Here is an 18,292-nt window from a genome sequence, read left to right as displayed (position 1 = left end):
AAGATGAATGGGGGGACCTGAATGGGGCTGCCGCGCCTGGCGGGCGCCGCGGGGGGGCGCTGTGGTGCCGCGCCACCGCCGCCGTCGGGCGGCAGCTGGAGCCCCCGGCAGCGCACGTGCGGGCGCGGGGGCGGCTCGGTGTCACCTGGCGGCAGCGGTGGCGGCGGCGGCGGGCGGGGCGGGAGGCGCGGGGGGGAGGCTATAAAAGTGTCCCGCCGCGGCACATGCACACTTCGGGGAAACTTCCTCGCTGGAGTGGTAGTAGCCGTCGCCGCCACCCCGGGGGCTGCGCCCGCTGCCGCCAGCCCCGCTCCGCCCTCGGGCGGGCGGGCGGCCCCGCGGTGGAGGGCGGCTGCGGCCGGGACCCCCCGCCCCGCGGGAGGCAGCGCCGCGGGCCGTGCCCCGGGCGGCGGCGGCAGGATGAGGGTGAACGGGAGCGAGCTCAACAGCTCGGTCCTGCCGCGGGACCCGCCACCCGAGCGCCGCCCGCCCTGGGTGATCTCCACCTTGGCTGCCATCCTCATCTTCACCATCGTGGTGGACCTGCTGGGCAACCTGCTGGTCATCCTCTCCGTCTATCGCAATAAGAAGCTGCGGAACGCGGGTAAGGGGCGGTGGGGGGGCCGCCTGCGGTGGTGGTGGGGTGGTGGTGGCGCGGGGCCGTGGTGTCCCCCTCCCCTGCCCGGGTAACTTTGCCCGGGCGCGCTTTGCCTTCCCCCCAGCTGGGGTCACGGGCTGTGGCGGTGGCCGAGGGCTGCATCTCTCCGAGCGAGCCGGTGACCGAGCGGGTAAGGGTATTTTTAGCGCCCGCCACCGAATCGTGGTGCTATTTTTAGCTCCCGACGGTTCCCACCTCGCAAACGAGCGAGGCGAGGGAGTCTTGTTTAAGAATGAAATTCAGCCGTGGCGCTGGGGATGCTGCAGCGGCATACAGCGTGTGTCTGCTGGATGCTGTTATCCTCATGGATTTCCTTTGAGTTACAGAAAGGTCTCCAGTCACGGATACTATGGTTGGAGCTGCAAATCAAGCAAATAAAAACTTGCAGACATGGCAGGATTCAGGAAAAAAGACCCCAAACGAAAAAACCCAGAGAGTTGTTTCATTTTCTTTGTTTGCCTCCTGCTTGCTGCCCGGGTCTTTCGGCGATGGGAAACATCAGACAAAACAGATTTAGGCACGTTCTTAAAATAAATCTCTAATTTTGACAGGATAGAGTTTGTGATGGTCTGCTGAGTAAATCCTTCTTAGTTCATGGATTATTGGTCAGACAGGCAGGAACTTCTTCAGATTCATTCTGCTTTATCATGACAGACCAGCTGCTGCGCACGTGTACCAAATCTGTGTACTCAAAACCCTGTGCATCTTTCATTGAAAAAAAAAAAAAAAAGCGTGTGAAGAGACCAGCGTTGTTAATGAAAGCAGAATTTCACTCCGTGGCGACTGAGATGCTGCTTTTATTTCTTCCCCACCCCACTGCAACTGGCTGTCAGGTTCATTATTGTAACTCCCCTGAGTTCGTTAGCTAGCAGTTTAAAATTCATCCAAGGGGGAACTTGAGCCCAGGCTTTACTATAAGCTAGCCTGATAAAGGGAGCTAGTGTTGGGCTCTGGCAATTGGTGGCATACTTAACTTGCAAAGGTTAAGTCAGGTAATTAAAATGGGTTGTATGTTTCACTTTCATTCAGCTATAGCGGAATGCCAATGCACAGGATCAGGACGAAGACTAACAGATTTTATGGTGTGGGTTTTTGTTTTTTTCCCTCTCTATGGCTCCCGCTGATGGCAATTCTAAAAGCTGTGTTCTCCTCTTGCTTTCATTGACAGAAATTCCATTCACTGAAGCTGGCAGGGTTACACGCTGCTGTACTGTCTGTTTCAGAGGAGGATCAGGCTCCCAAAGTCCAAGTCAGCACCTGACTAGCCTTGTTCCCTGGGAGGTTTTCAGGAGGGAGAAAGGGTGGAGGTAGGCATGTTACTGGCGTAGCTCCAGGGGAAAGGGTGATATTCTCCTCCCCCTTAAACACTAAGTAGATACTTCAGCACTTTGGTGGGGGGTTTACAATACATACATGTCTGGTAATTAGTCCGAAATAACCATGGTGGCTGTTTTCTGGAAACAGAACTGAATCATTGGGCTCTATGCGTGTGCGTGTTATCTCCTGTAGATCTTGCGTAATCCCCCCGGAATCCTGACACGTGCTCGCTCTCGCAGCATTCCTTGTTCTTGGCTTTTCTGTCATAGTGGCTGGTGACTGTTGCCAGTTTGCTGCAGTTCTTAGCTTCTACGGCTAGGAGAACAGAGCGATCTTCTGAACAGTTCTAGACTGGAACGTGAACTAGATACTGCTTTACCCTCAGAAATAAGGATTAATGAAAACAAGTAGGTACTTGGTGCAGGATGGGAAATAGTTTATAGTCTGTTTGAGGAAAAAATAACAAGTTTTTGAAGTTTTACATTTTTTTTCTTCACAGTAAAGATTTTTATCTTTTAGTACGTGGATAAAGTGAAACTTTGGAAAAAACATGCTTAATAAGCTTCAGAAATGTGTGCAAAGTGTTTTTGGCTAAGCCTGCAGAAACCTATGCACGGACATAACTTTACTTATATGAGCACCGCTGTTAAACTTGGCATTCATTTAAAACCAGGTTGCTCAGGTAAGTAAACTTATGATGAGGCATAACCATTTAGAAAACCCTGGCCTAATTGTAAGAGTATGAAGAAGAAAGCTTCCTAAGTTGTGTCTACACTAACTGAGATTATTCAGGAAGAGATTAAATTGAAAAATAATCTGATTTATGCATACAACTGATTTGTAACTTGCTAATTATAAAGACAGTTACAACTTTTTACAGAGCTGTAATAAGAAACTTCTGGTTTTACAACAACCTATATTAAGCCTTTTGCTGGCACATTTGTTGAGGAAAAAGGACACAGGATGAAAATTCTACTGGAAAAAGGTCAGGGAGGAACAGAAGATACCTCCTGAAGAAAATGTGTCACACTGAAGACTTTCTTCCTTCCTTCCTTGCAAGAGAGGACTAACAGAAATAAGGAGTATTTAACACTTTACCAAAAAGGTGGATTTGGTGGGGGAAAACATCTTGCATCTCTGTCCCACTCTCTATTATATAAATATTTTTGGAAGATAACTACAAATTGAACCTGTGGACTTACGGTTTAAAAAGTGCATTGGGGAATAGTAGGAAGGCCTAGAAAAACCTTCTCAACAAGTGGTGTAACCTTCCTGACAGTCAGAAGGTTAGTAAAAGACACTGATCAAATCAAAGCAGAGAAGTCAGTATCTCAAAGAAGTTTGTTTCAGCAAGCGAGGAGTGTCTGATACTCCAGACTCCTTCATAGTCACAAGCATGGCTTCAGTAGATGCTCTTCTAGACACAGAAGCTGATGATGCAACTGGTAGGATCCTCTTTTATTTAATGTACTTGACTTGTAATAAGTTTTATAGTTCTGGTCTGGTTATTTTTATGGTGTCTTTGTAATCTAACAGGCGCCTGATACCAATTCAGTCCTGATGGGAGCAGTGGCAATTTAATGCTGGCCCATGCAAAGACTGAACTTGGTTTATGATGTCTGTGATCTTTTAACTTTGAAATAAAGTTCAAGGGAAACATTCAAGGCATAAGGATTTTAATGCCTGTATTTTGATAGCACCTTCATGCAGCTTGAACTTTAAACTGATGCGCTTTTATGAATAATTTGGAAGGGAATGAGAACAGGTAATTTTAAAAAGAAGCTTGGTGTAAATCATCCCAATGTGTGTCATTTTCCATTGCTAATATTCGTAGATCAGAAATAAGGTCATTCAACAGTTCCACCCTGAAAAGATGAAATACCTAGACTTAGGGGAAGGTGGATTAAAGAACTACTAGTACTTTTTTGCAACGAGTGGGGGTTTTGCTTGAAACAATTGACATTGGATTAGAGTCTCAGAAAACTGAAGTGATGAAGTGATTTGTGTAATGTTACACACCAATTCAGTGATTGGTAGTATCCTTATGCCTTTGCTGTTACCCACAACAAGAAAAACAATGCATCAAGAACAAAGTGAGGGATCAGTTGTAAGTCTTTGACTGTGGAGGTTAGTTTACTGCTTGTCACGCTAAAATGTCAGTTAATGTGCACCTGTCATTTTGGGAATGGGTATTTGGGTACTTGGTGATTGCAGGACTGGACCATTCTTAAGGTCAATGAAGAAGGCTCTCTTGAGTGCTACTACCTCTTGCTCTTTTTCTTCCTTTTGAAAACTTTCTCTTGGCCTGGTGGGTTGCTTTTTCCTGGGTGCTCTATGTGCTGAGCTCCAAAGATGCCCTGACTACCCGTCCAGCAGACCCGTGTGTTGGAAGGGAGCCTTCAGCAGGCAAGAAGAGAGCCCCAGCAGTCTCACCCTCACTCTTCAGTGCCTGTCCTGTCTGCTAACACCGGACAGGAGTTGGGATAGCTCAGGGCTGGTGCCAAGCTGGTAACTAGCACCTGCCGCATCAGGGCAGAAAGCTGCATTCATCTGCTTCTTGCCTATCTCTCTTCTGTGCAAGATGCATTTGGGTTTTTGTACTTTTTCCCAGTTTCCCATGTCCTTGGCCCCCGTGTTTTGTTGCTACAACTCTTTGTTTTCCTTACTGGTGAGGAAGGCAGACAGGGAGCCTGGCATTGCAGAGGGCCTTAGAGCAGCGAGATACAGTTAACTTCACTAGGACTGCACACGTGCTTAAACTTAAGCATGTGTATGGGCTGCTTTTCTGAGTGACGCGGCAATGAAAAAGGGAAACCCCGATGCTCGCGTGCTAAATCTGCTGCAGCTGCATTAGGTCCGAACAGGTCCGTAAAGACAGCTTTGTGAGTGCTGAAAAGAATGATGAACTCGACAGTCATCTCTGACCAAAATCTGTCAGATGAGTGAAGTCGCTTATGAAAGAACTCAGGAATACAGCTACTTATGAGTATTGTTTTAAAAAAAATATTTGTTAAATATTACAGCCATTGCAGAATGGGGGGATGGAGTCTATCAGTAATCATTTTACTTCGGAGGCTTTTCAAACTGGCCCTGGGTTTTGGTTTGAGCAGTGTAAGAATCCAGTTGAAGAGTGTCTCTCTCTGCATTTTCCAGAATATAAATTTTAAATATAAGAATGGAATTATCTTTTGATAATCATATTGGAGATCTCATCAGCCTTGTCAGAATATGATTGTTCTTGATGATGTTTTGTTTTTTAGTTGTAAAATGATAATGTTAAGTGCTCTTTTGAAGATTGTTTTATCTGATAAATGAAACTCCTGTTGTGAATTCAGACTAACAGAATCATTGTTTTTGTCACAGGTGACCCTTGGACTTCTTTTTGTGCCCTGAGAGACAACGGGTAGCCCGACAAAGGTTTTGATTCAAGGGAGATAACTTGTAGAAGATCAAGGTGTAGCACAAATTCAGGGTTCTGATGAAAACTGAGATGTTGATGGCAATGAACATTGTTTCAGACATGAATAACTTCCAGTATTAAAAATGGTAAGCCGTCTGGGAGAAGGGAAAATGTCTAGTGGAGATGCTGAACATTGCTAATTGTTGAACAGAAATGAACATAAAAATACAGTTTAAATAAAGCTGTTCCTCAGACTGGTTTTGATTGAATATTTTACTGAATGAAAGGTTTACTTCAGAAACCTGCTGAAATGGTACTGTGCTGTCAGTGACCAAAGGTAGGGATGAGTATTTCAAATCATTAATAGTCTGTTCTTACTAATATGTCTGTCAAACTTAGCTATTTACTCTTTCTGCAAGGTTCTGATGCTTTTAGAGACACTGCTTTTTTTGGTTTGCTGCTGCCAGCAGACAATGGTACTGACATGCTATACTATTTGCTGTGTCTTTTAGGTTATATTTTTTGAGGGTTGCTTTTTCTCATTTAGTTTTTATCTATAATTTTTTCATTAGCAATTTCTGATCTGCTTTTCTATTTCTTTTTACACTATCCATTTTTCTGTCTTGTTATGCTAGAAAGACATGAAATATCTATCTTATAAGACATCATCGGCAAGTCTAGTTTAGTGACAGAAAATGCCACCAACAATAGGCATCCAGTGCTTGATACGACAGTGTCTGTACAACAAGGCTTTCTTTCCTAGGGCAATAAAAATGTTGCAATGTCAATGCAATGCTGTGCATCACAGTTCTATTTTGCAACCTCAGTAAGAACCTAGTCACCCTTGCTGTTGGCAGTTTTTTCTTCTACTCTCATCCCTGAGCTGCCTCAAATTCTGCATTTACCACTCTCAAGAAACAGTTACCAACCGCTTTTTCAGGAGGACAAGTATTACTAAGAATTCTTTAGGCTAACAGAACACAATTGGTTAACAGTGTAGTGTTTGCTTATATAATGAACAAATAAACATGTATTTAACACATGTACTTAATGCTTGAAACTATAATACAACTGCTGCTATGAAAGAAGTGTTCTTTCAAAATTTAGCCTTGCTGAAGTTGCAAAGATGGGAAGTATATGCTTTTTGAAGAATAATTATTACCTTATTGATGATCATAAAAAAATTGCAGCTCTTGATTATCTCAAAGTCCTACACTTGAGTTAGGGACTTGAATTAGGTTGTCTCTGTTTTGGGGAGGGTGGTGGGTTGGGTTTTCTTCATTGTGGAGGATGACTCCTTTTCCAGTACTAGAGTTCTGAGTCAGTCCTTCAACACTTCACTTGGACCCTCTAGTCTCCCCTAACTTCTAGGCCCCCTGCCCTCTAAAACAGAAGAGGATAGAAACAGCTGATTTCAAAGCCTGCTGTGTGTGACCAAGCACTGGAATTCCCTATTCAAATACATACTAAGCAGCTGGAAATGTTTATGGTTAATTATATTTTGTTTTTCTATCCACATCTTTAAACAGACTATTTAGCTACCTTTATTGTGAAGTTGGGCAGGCTGTGTAATTTTATCATTTAAGCCTACAGCAGCCCCATTCTACGTGATGTGTACATGTGATGCTTAAAAATACAGCACCTATTTATATTGTATCACCTTGACTTTTCCTTTGGGGTGCAGATGCAAGGTTAGTGAAACTACTTGGCCCTCAGGGAGAGGTTACCAGGCAGAGAGGTACTCTAGCAGAAGTCAGCTCTTCCCTTGGTGCTGGGTGTTGCGTGAGGTCAGTCAGTAACACTGCTTTTGTTAGTCTGCCATCTCAGCTGCACCGGACTGTTCGCCTAGTGTGGTTATACTGCAACTGGCAGTACTATGTTAATTAGCCGGACAAGATGGCCACCTCAGTAGGCATTGGCCAAGGTGATGAATGGGCGTGAGTACAGGGATCAGCCTTGAAAGTTGGTATCCAGTCACACCAAAGAGAAATTCCAGCAGATACACCTTTGTCTGTGTTTTGGGGAAGAATCATGAATGTTTCTTCCCCCTGGTAGTAGTACGGACTTCATTTGATGGTCCTTTTTTTTTCTAGGCTGAGTGTTGAGCAGTTTTCTATTCCTTAGCCTTATTTTGTAAGGACATGTCAATCTTCCTTTCTCCCAAACATAGACAAGGAGTTATTTCACTTTCAGAGGTGAAGGAATTTTCCTAGCCCCATACAGTTAGGGTATGGACATTTTTGTGCTAGAGACATTGAAAGGAATGTACCTCTTTATATGAATGGTTTGCCCCATCAGTCAAACATCACAAAGTCACTCATAAAATGAAGAATTGCAATGCCTTTTTATCATCCTTTAGCACTCTTTGGAGATTTTTTTTTTTTCTTTTTCCCATTAAGTAACAGCATCCACAGACTTATTTTGATTGACACTGGATATTGTTGAGAATATGGGACATATAAAGAATCAAAGTTCGCATGAATGTGAATGAATAGTTTTATTTTGGATGAAGAATTAATGGCCAAGAAATAACATCCCCATCCCCCTTTTTATTAACAGTTTATGTGTGTTTGCATTAATATGTTCTGTCTTAATTATACTAATTATTTACATTAAAGGTATGTCGTCAGATTATCTCTGGCTGTGTAATTGCCTTCTGTGATTTGAGTATTGTAATGTACCGTAACATCTGCACCTAACATGCAGGTTCACATAATTACAACTTTAGAAAACCTAGGTTCTTCCCTACGTTTAAATGTGCTGTATTACATCTCTGAGCGTTCCCTGAATCTCTGTTACTGAATTAGTGTTCACTTAGAACAAAGCATTGAAAGGGACCTTCTTGGTCATTGCATTCAATTTCCAAGTGTATTAAGTGCTCAAACAGATCTTTTCAGAATTGGTTTTTACCTCAGGTTATAGCTCTTTTTCTTGTTATTCCAACTCAAGAAGGGTTTTCTCACTGCCTAGATCTATTTTCTGTCAGTTTATATGCTTTTGCTATTGTGCCAGCGTTACTTAACATAACTTAACATCTCTCTGTTCTTGTAATGAGTGAGAATAAAAGCATTGCCTCCTGGCTGTCACTTTGCTAGTCCAAAAGAACTGGATATCAAATTCCATTAGTCTACTCAGAAAATAATCCTTCCCCTTCTGCAAGAGAGCACTGCCCCCAGGGGTATACCTAATCTCTGGAAATACCTTCCCTTAAAAGTGAAATCCTGCTTTTACTGAAATCAGTAGCAACCCCCTTGCCAAGTTCAGCGTGTGTCTCCTTTTGCTTTTTTGGCTGTAGCGCTTGCCCATGAGCAGGCAGGCTGCTACTGCTGGCAGCCTTAAGCCCAACGTGCAGTAAGCAGGGAGTTCTTTACCATAACTTTGAAGTCAGAACAGGATTTTTGTTGGATCCCTGATATCCTTGTGATAAAGCTGGTTACAGATCAGGGTCGTGCATGCCTGACGTGTGTATCCTGATGTGGGTGCATCATGGGAAACCACTTAGAATTTCATGTATAGTAGGTATGCAAGCTGTTAAGTCTGAGAATTGATGCTTCAAGAACACCCCTGGGAATAAAGAAAGCACAAGAGACCATCTACTAATGGAATGCTGCCCTTTCCAGGGTTTGGTGTTTGGTGTGTGTTTGTGGGTGGGTGTGGTTTTTTTTTTTTTTGTGGGGGGTGTTCATTTTTCTAGTTTAACAAATGGAAATTGTGTTACTTAGGTCAAGAGCAGTTTGCTTGTACTAAAGTTGTCTGGTCAGATCTCATCAGTTTATCCTTGTTATCTTTGTCTTCTGCTTTCTAGGGACTCATAGTTCTTTAATACATTCATTAAGCAGAATAAATTTCAGAATTGGAGTTTTGCTGCTATAGCCTCATTGTACAGATTGTCTGGTGGTTCTGTTGTGAAATATGACATCATCTTGTATGTGTATGATGTTCCTTTGGAAATTTCTTATTTCAACCTGACTATCTTCAACCAGTGTCTTTTCAGCTCTCCTTTTGATTTTTTTCTTGTCTAAAGAACTGTGCTGTTAAGAACCTGTGCAGTGCCTCATAAACCCATCTTACTCTCCCTTCCTGATGATGTGACACATTTCAACACCTGTTGCTATGGATTTGTGTCTTGTTTTGGGGATATACAGAAACACATTTATATTAATGCATACGTAAATCCTACTGGTTTTTACCATGTTGTGGAAGGTACTCATACCAAAGGTTGTTGCATTTTGGGGTATACTTTGTTTTTATGAATTTACACATACAGATACATCTAGAAACCTTTCCAGTAACTGGGTATTTTTGCAGAAAGTATCTTTTCATTTTCCTTTTTTTCCCTGATGCAGCATCTACTGGCACATTGTGACTCATTTTTGTATATTGCTTGCGAATATACACACTCTGTCTAGAAATGAGAATAGTTCATATGTAGGAGAACAATATTCAGTTGTCTGACAGGAAGGAAGGACAGTAATGTTTCCTTATCTTTCTTCTACCTAGATACAGGTCGTAGGTGTAGTTCATGGTATAAATTAGAGCAGTTTCCATGTTCCTACTGACACAGCTCCCAGAGGGATTTCTATCGCTGAGTGTCACATAAACACAGCTTTCACTGGCCGAGCTCGTTCTAACTATTCTGCATGTAAGCATCTAGGACTACAGAGTTAACACAGTAATCCTCACCAGGCTGGGCAAAACAGCTTTTCGTCTCCTCTGTATACTGGTAAGTATGGAGAAGACAGCAGAACCGAATCTTAGCATATATTAAATACCTAATGTAGAGCTCAAAATGCGGTCAGATTTTCTTGCGCTTTCTTGCAGCAGAGGTTTTTAAACATTGTTTTTAGCAAATAATTGGCCATTTCTTTGGCAGCTTCTCTTAGAAATTTGTGTACATCCTACTCCTGGTTTTTGCAGCTCTTCAGATTCCTTTTTCTTTTGCCAATTCAGTGTGTCCCACTACTGGGAATCTCTGCAGTGCCTGATAAGATTGTAAATTATTTTTGGACATTCCTAGGAATTCATTGCACTGCTGTTCATCATGTATTTGCAGTTTTTCTTTGGCCTATCCATACTCACTGGGCGTTATGCTGAAGATGACATGAAGATGACCGCTCCTGTATTGAAGATTAACTTTAAACTATCGTTGTTAAATTGTTTGCTGCTGAAGATTTTTCTTCTTTTTTCCCTGCATTTTTCCTTTGAGGGTAGATCTGTCAGGTTTTGTTTGAGAGGCGCTTGTTTTCGAGTTGTTAATGACTTGGGTCTCTCCCTTATAGCATCAATTACATATTCTGTGAAAGCTGTTTTTTATACATTCTGTAATAATAGAATACCAAGATGCTGCGCTGTTCTTAGGGGTGTTACATATCCTAGCATTTTAAATGGAGGCTGAGTGCTGCTTTTGCAGTTATTCCTGGTAAGAATTTCTAATGCACACTTAGTGACAACCTAGGGGAGATTATACAGTTGTACAAATCTTGCACTTGCGGCTTGTTAATACTGCTTGCAGCAATCATTATCTAAAATGTGCTCTGAAGATGTGGCTGAATCTGACAAACATGTAAATGCAGAAGTATGAATGCCAAAAAAAGAAGCTAATGAGCTCAGTTGAAGCAACCTAGTGGATGTAGAGTTTGCAATCTGCTTGTTGTCGGTGCTTGTTTTGTACTGGGGTATCCCATTTGTCCCAAGAGTGATGCATCCCTTCATTGTAAGCTTTTCTAGTAGGTCTTCTCTTTTACTCTTCTCAAGCTATTGCAGTGACAGGGCTTTGCTGCCAGAGTTCTTAATGGAGTGTAGCTGCCTGTGCACATCTTTCTTGTGCAGAGAACTTCACAGACTACCACCAAAGCGGTGTATTGATTCTAACATCTTTTGCTTACATTCAGATATTTGTATTATCTCCTGTCCCCATATTTACTCAGAAAACTTTCTTGATCAGATTAAAATTTCACAGAGATTTACCTGTTTGTTTTTTTGAATTGCTGACCATTCCTAGTGATGACTGCACAGAATGTTTGCTTACTCCAAGACATGAAACTTGCTTATTTTGCAAATAAATCTCCAAATTATGAACTTGCTTGTGTCGTTTTTTGGTCTACTCTCTTATAAGGTATTCCAATGAGGTAAATGGAATTTCCAGTAGTAACACTGGGTGGCAGCTCCGGTATATGTTTAATTTAAGCTAAAACCCATTCGGAAGACATATTTATTAACATTGTTTTAAGAATTTATTTTGTAGGAGCATTTCTACATATTCATGTGATAAGTACAAATGTAGTATGTGACCAACTACTTTTTCTAGAAACATTAAAAAATGGTCATTTTTAGTACGTTATATATATAATATATATATATAATGTTATGCCTTCTATGTTCAGAAACTACTGAGGTAAGAAAAGAGTCAGATGAGCTGACAAGTTGGGAATGCAGTGTAACTGGGAAAGTTGGGTTAATGTCAGCTGTAGTAGGGCACTAATTAGGCAGTAACCCTAAAACCACCCTTCCTGTCACAGGTGTGTGGAGTTATCAGAAGTAAGCTACTGCTCTCTTTGCACATGTGTCTAGATGGTTGCTTAGGGCTGCTGTCTGTCTGTCCTACCAGAGATGGCTCTCAGGATTAAAAGACCGACACCCAGCCAGTGATTACAGCTGTTACAGGTGGGGCAGCAAGGGCCTTACTGCAACCTGTCAGTCATTCCAGGTGATTTTTAGTCCACAGGGGGTCATTTGGCTAGCAGTCTCAAAATGGTGCTGTGTTGTCTCATGCTTTCTTGTTTTCTATTATTTCTGTTGATCCTGGAAAAGAAGTTGGACCCTTCAGGCCCAGAACATTTTCGGTTGAGTTTTTTTTGCAGTTAGTGTCGTTTGGTAAGTATCCTGATTTTGATAAGTACCCAGACTTACTTGCCCTGACATTAATTATTTAACTTAGCTCCAACTTGGAACTCTCCTCAGCCACCATGCAGAAACAGTACAGCTATTTCAAGGATACCTCTGTACCATCCGTGAAAGGTGGACATGCATGGTACTAGATCCCATCATAATCCTTGTCACAAGGGGGCTTTCCAGAAGGACTTGCTCTTTTGTTCAGGACATCTTGATTTCACCAGGTTTCTGACCGTTTTAGATTGCAGTATTAAGAGAATCCATTTGATTCAGTTCTCCTACCTGCTCGTTATCTGACAAGCAGAATGAAACATTTTGCTACTCATAACTAAAACAAAACTGCGTGTTATACAGCATGTTCCGAAGTACTGAATAATAAATGGAAGTGGGTATAGTTAATCTTGTCTTTTTCTTTCGCCCTTTATTTCTCTGGAGTTTTCAAGCAGCTTTACGTTGTTTTTCCAGCTCTTCAACAACAAATGGCAGCAAATTCTCAAATGTTGTTATCTGTGCTCCTTCAGAAGATCAGACTTAAAAAAAATCTATTGAAGTTCTAACGAAAGGGCGTCAGTTGCCCTTTTCCTTACTGTCTTCCAGAACCATCTTCCCAGTCCTTTGTAGGCTCCGTTGACTGTATATCCATGCTCAAAGTTCAGAAGTGACCTTTTTCTTTCAGTCTGTGACAATATATTGAATATTAAATTTCTGAGCACTGTGTACATGTGACCTCTATTTCTTGTTCTCCCTGGGACTTTTGCTTTTAATATTGTTCGCTTTTTTTTTGGTCCTTTTATCTGTCGTGACTTTCCTTCCATATTTGTTCCTAGCCAAAGCTTATAATTAATTAATTTCATTAGATCCCCTCATAGATCTTGCTTTATGTCATGATTTTCAAGCTGTCAGTGTAGAAAATAACTAAATCCATTTGCGTTTATTGCTTTTTGCAGTCCCTAGGCATTTTTTTTTTCTACATGTATTTTCTCCCTCAAACCCTGTGTCATTTTAAACTATTGACTGTACTGAGGAAACAATGACTTCAAAAATTACACTTTAGCACTTAATGCTTATTCTGCCCCAACACCAAATCCCCTCAGTTTACAAATCATTGTGAAATATTAGGAATGTTCACCTGTGAAGGTAAATCTTTTCTGTGTAGGTAGATAGGCTTGATAGCATTACAGTTAATAATGACCACTAGTAGTATCTGGAAGAATGTGCAGCAATAACATAACCTCAGTCAAAACAATTTCAAAAGATAAGAATTTCATAGTAAGTAGAGAAGAAAATAAATTTGAATCCTCTGAGTTACAGTATTGCTCTGCAAGTGTCTTAGATTTACTGACCAGGACCAGTGTTCTTCACTTCTTGCTGTTTCAAGTTCTTGTTTGGGTTGTTGCCACTGGAAAACAGTCTGCTTGGAGTTACGCTGTTTAAAACAGTACCTAATGCTTTGTTAATTGTCCAGGCAGTTTACTTAATTTAAAGAGTCAGCACTGTCTTCAGAATTTCATGGTATACTGGCACTGTTCTGAGAGGAAGGGCTGTGGAAAAAGGTGAGTCTTGAAATTAGTCTCAGTTAAGTGGAGCAAGTGGTAGAATAGTTTTGAACCTGAAACTCACAGTCACCTGAAATTCTCATTTGCTAGTTTTGTGAATCCAGAAAAAAAATCACTGCAAGTTTCCTTTGTCACCAATGACTTCTGCAGCTAACTGTCATTTGGGTCTAAACTCTTTTCTTTGATAAACTGTAAAGCCCTTTGAGCAGTAATAGTATATACATTATGCAAACTATTGACACCAAAAAATAGGTGATGGAAATGTGTAATGAAATAAGAAGAGTGAGGCCTTTCTAAGTTTGGAACAAAAAATTCCAATCCTATAAGATTTTTCAAAATTCTAGTATTAGAAAAATACGGACTCAGTGTAGTTAAAAATAGTGACTCTTTAAGGACCTGTGTATTCGCTGGAGGGTGTTCTGGCCAAGCCAAATTGGACACGAGGCCTTTGGCTTTGGAACTGAAGGTATCACAGATGCCAAAGCATCTTACAGATACTCAGTTTTCAGAGCCTGCAAAGTTCTGTAAGAGTCTGTAATACTTTGTAAATGAAACTTGGACAGTGTAAAAAATTAGTCCAGGACAAGCAAGATATTAGATCACATGCTGATTTAAGATACAGATAAATTAGGCAGTTATGCAGAGGAATGCCATAGGCAGAGTTAATCATATCTTTGAAGAAGAAAAAGGACTAGGGTGACCTCTTTGATTCCCTTCCGTACAAACTGAAATAAGAATATGACTTTAAGATCAATTTTTTTCAACTGGAGTAATAACCTTGGAAGTATTTTCCAAGAAAATCAGATATCACCTGGAATTGAATGCAGTCTGTTTTATTTTGACCCATATTGTTTATATATTTGTTGACATTTCTTTGAGACATGTACAATGATGTTAAGGGAAAAATTTACACAAGGTTTACTTTAATCACAACTCAGAGTTGGGCCACCAGCTCGGTGAGTGGCAGAGACCAAAGGGCTGCAGCACAGCTCACATACACGTATCCATTCATTAGTCAATGTCCAAAGCTTTTAGGAGTTTCCTTTGGTCTTGTCAGTTCTGCGAATCCATCACCTGACTCTGTCCCAGCTGATTCATCTGTTTGGTCCAGTCTCTGCCTTGGTTCCCAGTTCCTCCTCAGATCATGGTCGTCTTTCTGCCGGCTTTAACTCACACAATCCTCCGAGCACACTTAGTCTTTGAACAATCAATTCCTATTCATATATGCTTCTGAGAGCACCTGTGGACACAAACTGATCATCTATTGTTTCTCTATTCTCCCACTGATTAACTGAACTAAGTTTTAAACCAGCCTTGGATCAGGGCTATACAAGGAACAAGGCCTGGTTCTGCCATTTAGCAGCTTCAGCACTTGAAATTTCTTAGTTCAAAATACATTTTCTTTAACAATAAATAATTTCTTTGCAGCTGAGAACCTTTCTTATGTTACAACTGTCTGTCCTGTCCGTCTCCTGTCACACCTGCTGTTGTAGTATTGTAAAAGCTCAGTGCCTAAGCCATTCTTGGACTTCACTGTTTGAACAATACTGCCTTGTTTGTAGTGTGTTCTGCTACACAGTTCTGCTACAGTTCAGTTCTGCTGTTGAATTTATTGGTTCCAATACTTTGTTATGTTCTCATGAACGACTGGAACAAGTCTTTTGTCTCAGCAGGGCAGTCAAGGATTCTTTATCTGAAATAACTGCAGGGAATATAAACTTCTACAGCACCTCTGTGACATAGGGAAGACTTGTACCAGACTATGGCTGCAGCTTTTCAGTCAATCAGCTCAGTTTTCCATGGAGAGAAGATATAGTTAATGCATTTGATTTCTTTCACGACGTCCTTGATGTTATCCGATCTAACTTGCTATTTTCTGTCATTGCTTTCTTCAGTGCCTCCTCATATTGTCTCTGAGTTTGTATCATGTCCTTACCTACTGCATGGATGCCTGTAATGTCCCTGAATTAGTCTTATAGTTCTTTTGTCAAAGTATTCCACAGCTGACTTTATCCCTCACCCTCCCCCCAAAAAGTATAATACCGTGTACCTACTGTGCCCAGTTTAGTGTAATACTGTGTCCCTAGTGTGCCCAGTTTAGCTGATTCTTCATCTTTTTTGTCAATATCCTTTTTCCTTCTTCAGAAGAGTTAATTTGTTTTCACCACCTATTTTAATAATTTGATTTTAAATGTTTGTGGTTAAGTGCATAGGCTCTTCTTATGTCTTAATAGCTATGTCGGGATCTTCAAGATCAATACAAATTGTAGTTGGGAGGGTGTGTTAGGGCTGTGCTATTAACCTTTGTCATGACAAATTCACACTACTTATGGTTCTTCCCTTTCTAGGTGTATTTCTGAGTCTATTGACCCAAGTCCATTTTTTTGGAAACTTATGTAATTTAAAGGAATCATTACAAATGTACAATGCTCAGGAATGCCCCTAGCCCACCTAAGAATTTCAGACACTGCACAATTATGTTTATTTCAGTGATGAACGCACTTCTACAGAGCATTGCCTAGTTTAGCATATTTAGGCGTAGCAAAAAGGAAACTTTTCAGCTTCAATGGCAGTGTAGAACTTTTCAAGAAAAAGTATTAAGAACAGTCCTTATTGTGGACTGTTGCTTCCATCAAGGTCGTCTCACCTCAGGCTCTTCGGATCCTTACATATCTTACAAGCACAACATCAGACTATCTTATCTGAGGGAGACCTATTATCTCTATAAACTGAATATCCAGAATAGTGAAATACAGCAGCTTCAGTCTCTTTATAAAGCTTGAGAGATATATTCTTTAAATACAGTGAAGGATACTAAGTTTCTCTGAATTCCAAGCTATATAGATTATTTATTCTGTAGTACTTTAGAGCTGAGGCAGAAATTTGTGGATTTATCTTTTGGGTAAGTCATCTATTCTGAATATGAAAGATTGTGATTTTGTTTTCCGCATTTGTGACTCATTACTTCAAAACTTGTGTCTGTATGCACACTTGGTTGTGTGGATTGTTGTATATATTCTATATATTATTACATATATTTATTTCTGACTTTCAAGTTTGGTACTCTCCCTGCTCTTTTGTGAGTGTTCTGTGAGTCTGTCAATATGTAATTCAGTTTTGATCTTCCCATACATTTTTAAAACAATTTCTGTGCAGCCTGTGACATTCTGAAAATGTACCTTGCAAGTTGCAATGATAACTTTAAAACACTTGAGGTTTTCCTCAAATTCCCTTCCTTATAAATACCTTTTGTTCACAAAAGTATTTTATTCAGTGAATATGTCCAATACACCTTCAAAAAATTACCTTGAAATGGACTGAAGATCATGTTCTTTCATGATCATTGTCATGGCTTCACGCAGCCAGCAGCTAAGGATGTGCAGCTGCTCGCTCACCCCTGCCCTCAACTCCCTGGTTGGATGGGGAGGAGAATTGGGAAAAAGGTAACACCTGTGGGTTGAGATAAGAACAGTTTAATAATTGAAATAAAATAAAATACAATGATGAGAATAACAACAACAGCAACAATAATAATAATGAAAAGGGAGACAACACAGAAGAGAGAAATAAACCCCAAGAAAGACAAGTGATGCATAATACAGTTGCTCACCACCCACTGACAGATGCCCAGCCAGGCCCCCAGCAGCGATTGGCACCTCCTGACCAGCTCCCCCCAGTTTATATACTGAGCGTGATGTTCTTGGTATGGAATATCGCTCTAGCAGCTGTCCTGGCTCTGCTCCCTCTGAGCTTCTTGTGCTCCTCCTCACCAGCAGAGCATGGGAAACTTGGAAAGCCCTTGACTAGGGTAAGCACCACTTAGCAACAGCTAAAACATCAGTGTGCTGTCAACATTGTTCTCATACTAAATCCAAAACACGGCACCGCACCAGCTAATCAGAAGAAAATTAACGCTATCCCAGCCAAAACCAGGACAATCAGGTACTGAGACAATCTCCTACTTAAGTTTGCACAGCCATTTTTGGATGAGATGACACAATGAAGATAAACATTAGAAGATGTTGGGTTTATTTTTTCTGGAATTGTTCCAAAACATCCCATTTTGAGACACTTCAATCAGGTGGCAAAGCTAGTGGAGTTCATGGGACTGTGATTCACCTGATCTGCTGGGTTCCGCTACATCACAGTCTGTTCAGTAAAACTGTAACTAAACATGTGTTACTGGATTACAGGTATTGGATACTATCAGGCAGATTAAGTGGCCTCCCTTTAAAAAGTCTTTATTTACAGCATTTCTATGTAATGCCATTTAAAATTCTTATCTCCATTTACCTTTCTTTTGATCTAGGTACATCATGAAGATCATTGAATTAAACATATGAGTTAGTCACTAGTGATACAAAGTTCAAAAGCTCATGTGAATTCTTTTACGTTTCTGTCAGCCCCTTTAACCATGCTGTTTAATTGACTTTTCTGCCTCATATTGCCTAGCTTCAGTGAAAACGCAGC

The 18,292-nt window shown here is 40.9% G+C and overlaps 1 protein-coding gene across 2 annotated transcripts in view; it reads left to right on the top strand.

Annotated features, from left to right (window-relative positions):
- Positions 1-209: 209 nt before the first annotated feature.
- The window catches only part of MTNR1A (melatonin receptor 1A), a 56,833-nt gene continuing 38,750 nt past the window's right edge, over positions 210-18,292 (top strand). Inside the window, exons 1-2 of one of the 2 annotated variants that reach the window (XR_005105366.1) lie at positions 210-604; positions 5,339-11,408. Coding sequence is in view for 1 of the 2 variants with exons in the window: in XM_037395024.1 (XP_037250921.1) it covers positions 421-604 (184 nt within the window). In the remaining variant the exon portion in view is untranslated. Of the gene's footprint in view, positions 605-5,338; positions 11,409-18,292 lie in introns of those variants that run through there. The other variant, XM_037395024.1, reaches the window with a different exon arrangement.

This window comes from Falco rusticolus, chromosome 1, assembly GCF_015220075.1.
Source record: "Falco rusticolus isolate bFalRus1 chromosome 1, bFalRus1.pri, whole genome shotgun sequence".
In the NCBI taxonomy this organism is placed as follows: domain Eukaryota; kingdom Metazoa; phylum Chordata; class Aves; order Falconiformes; family Falconidae; genus Falco; species Falco rusticolus.
This window is presented reverse-complemented; position numbering and strand designations above follow the sequence as displayed.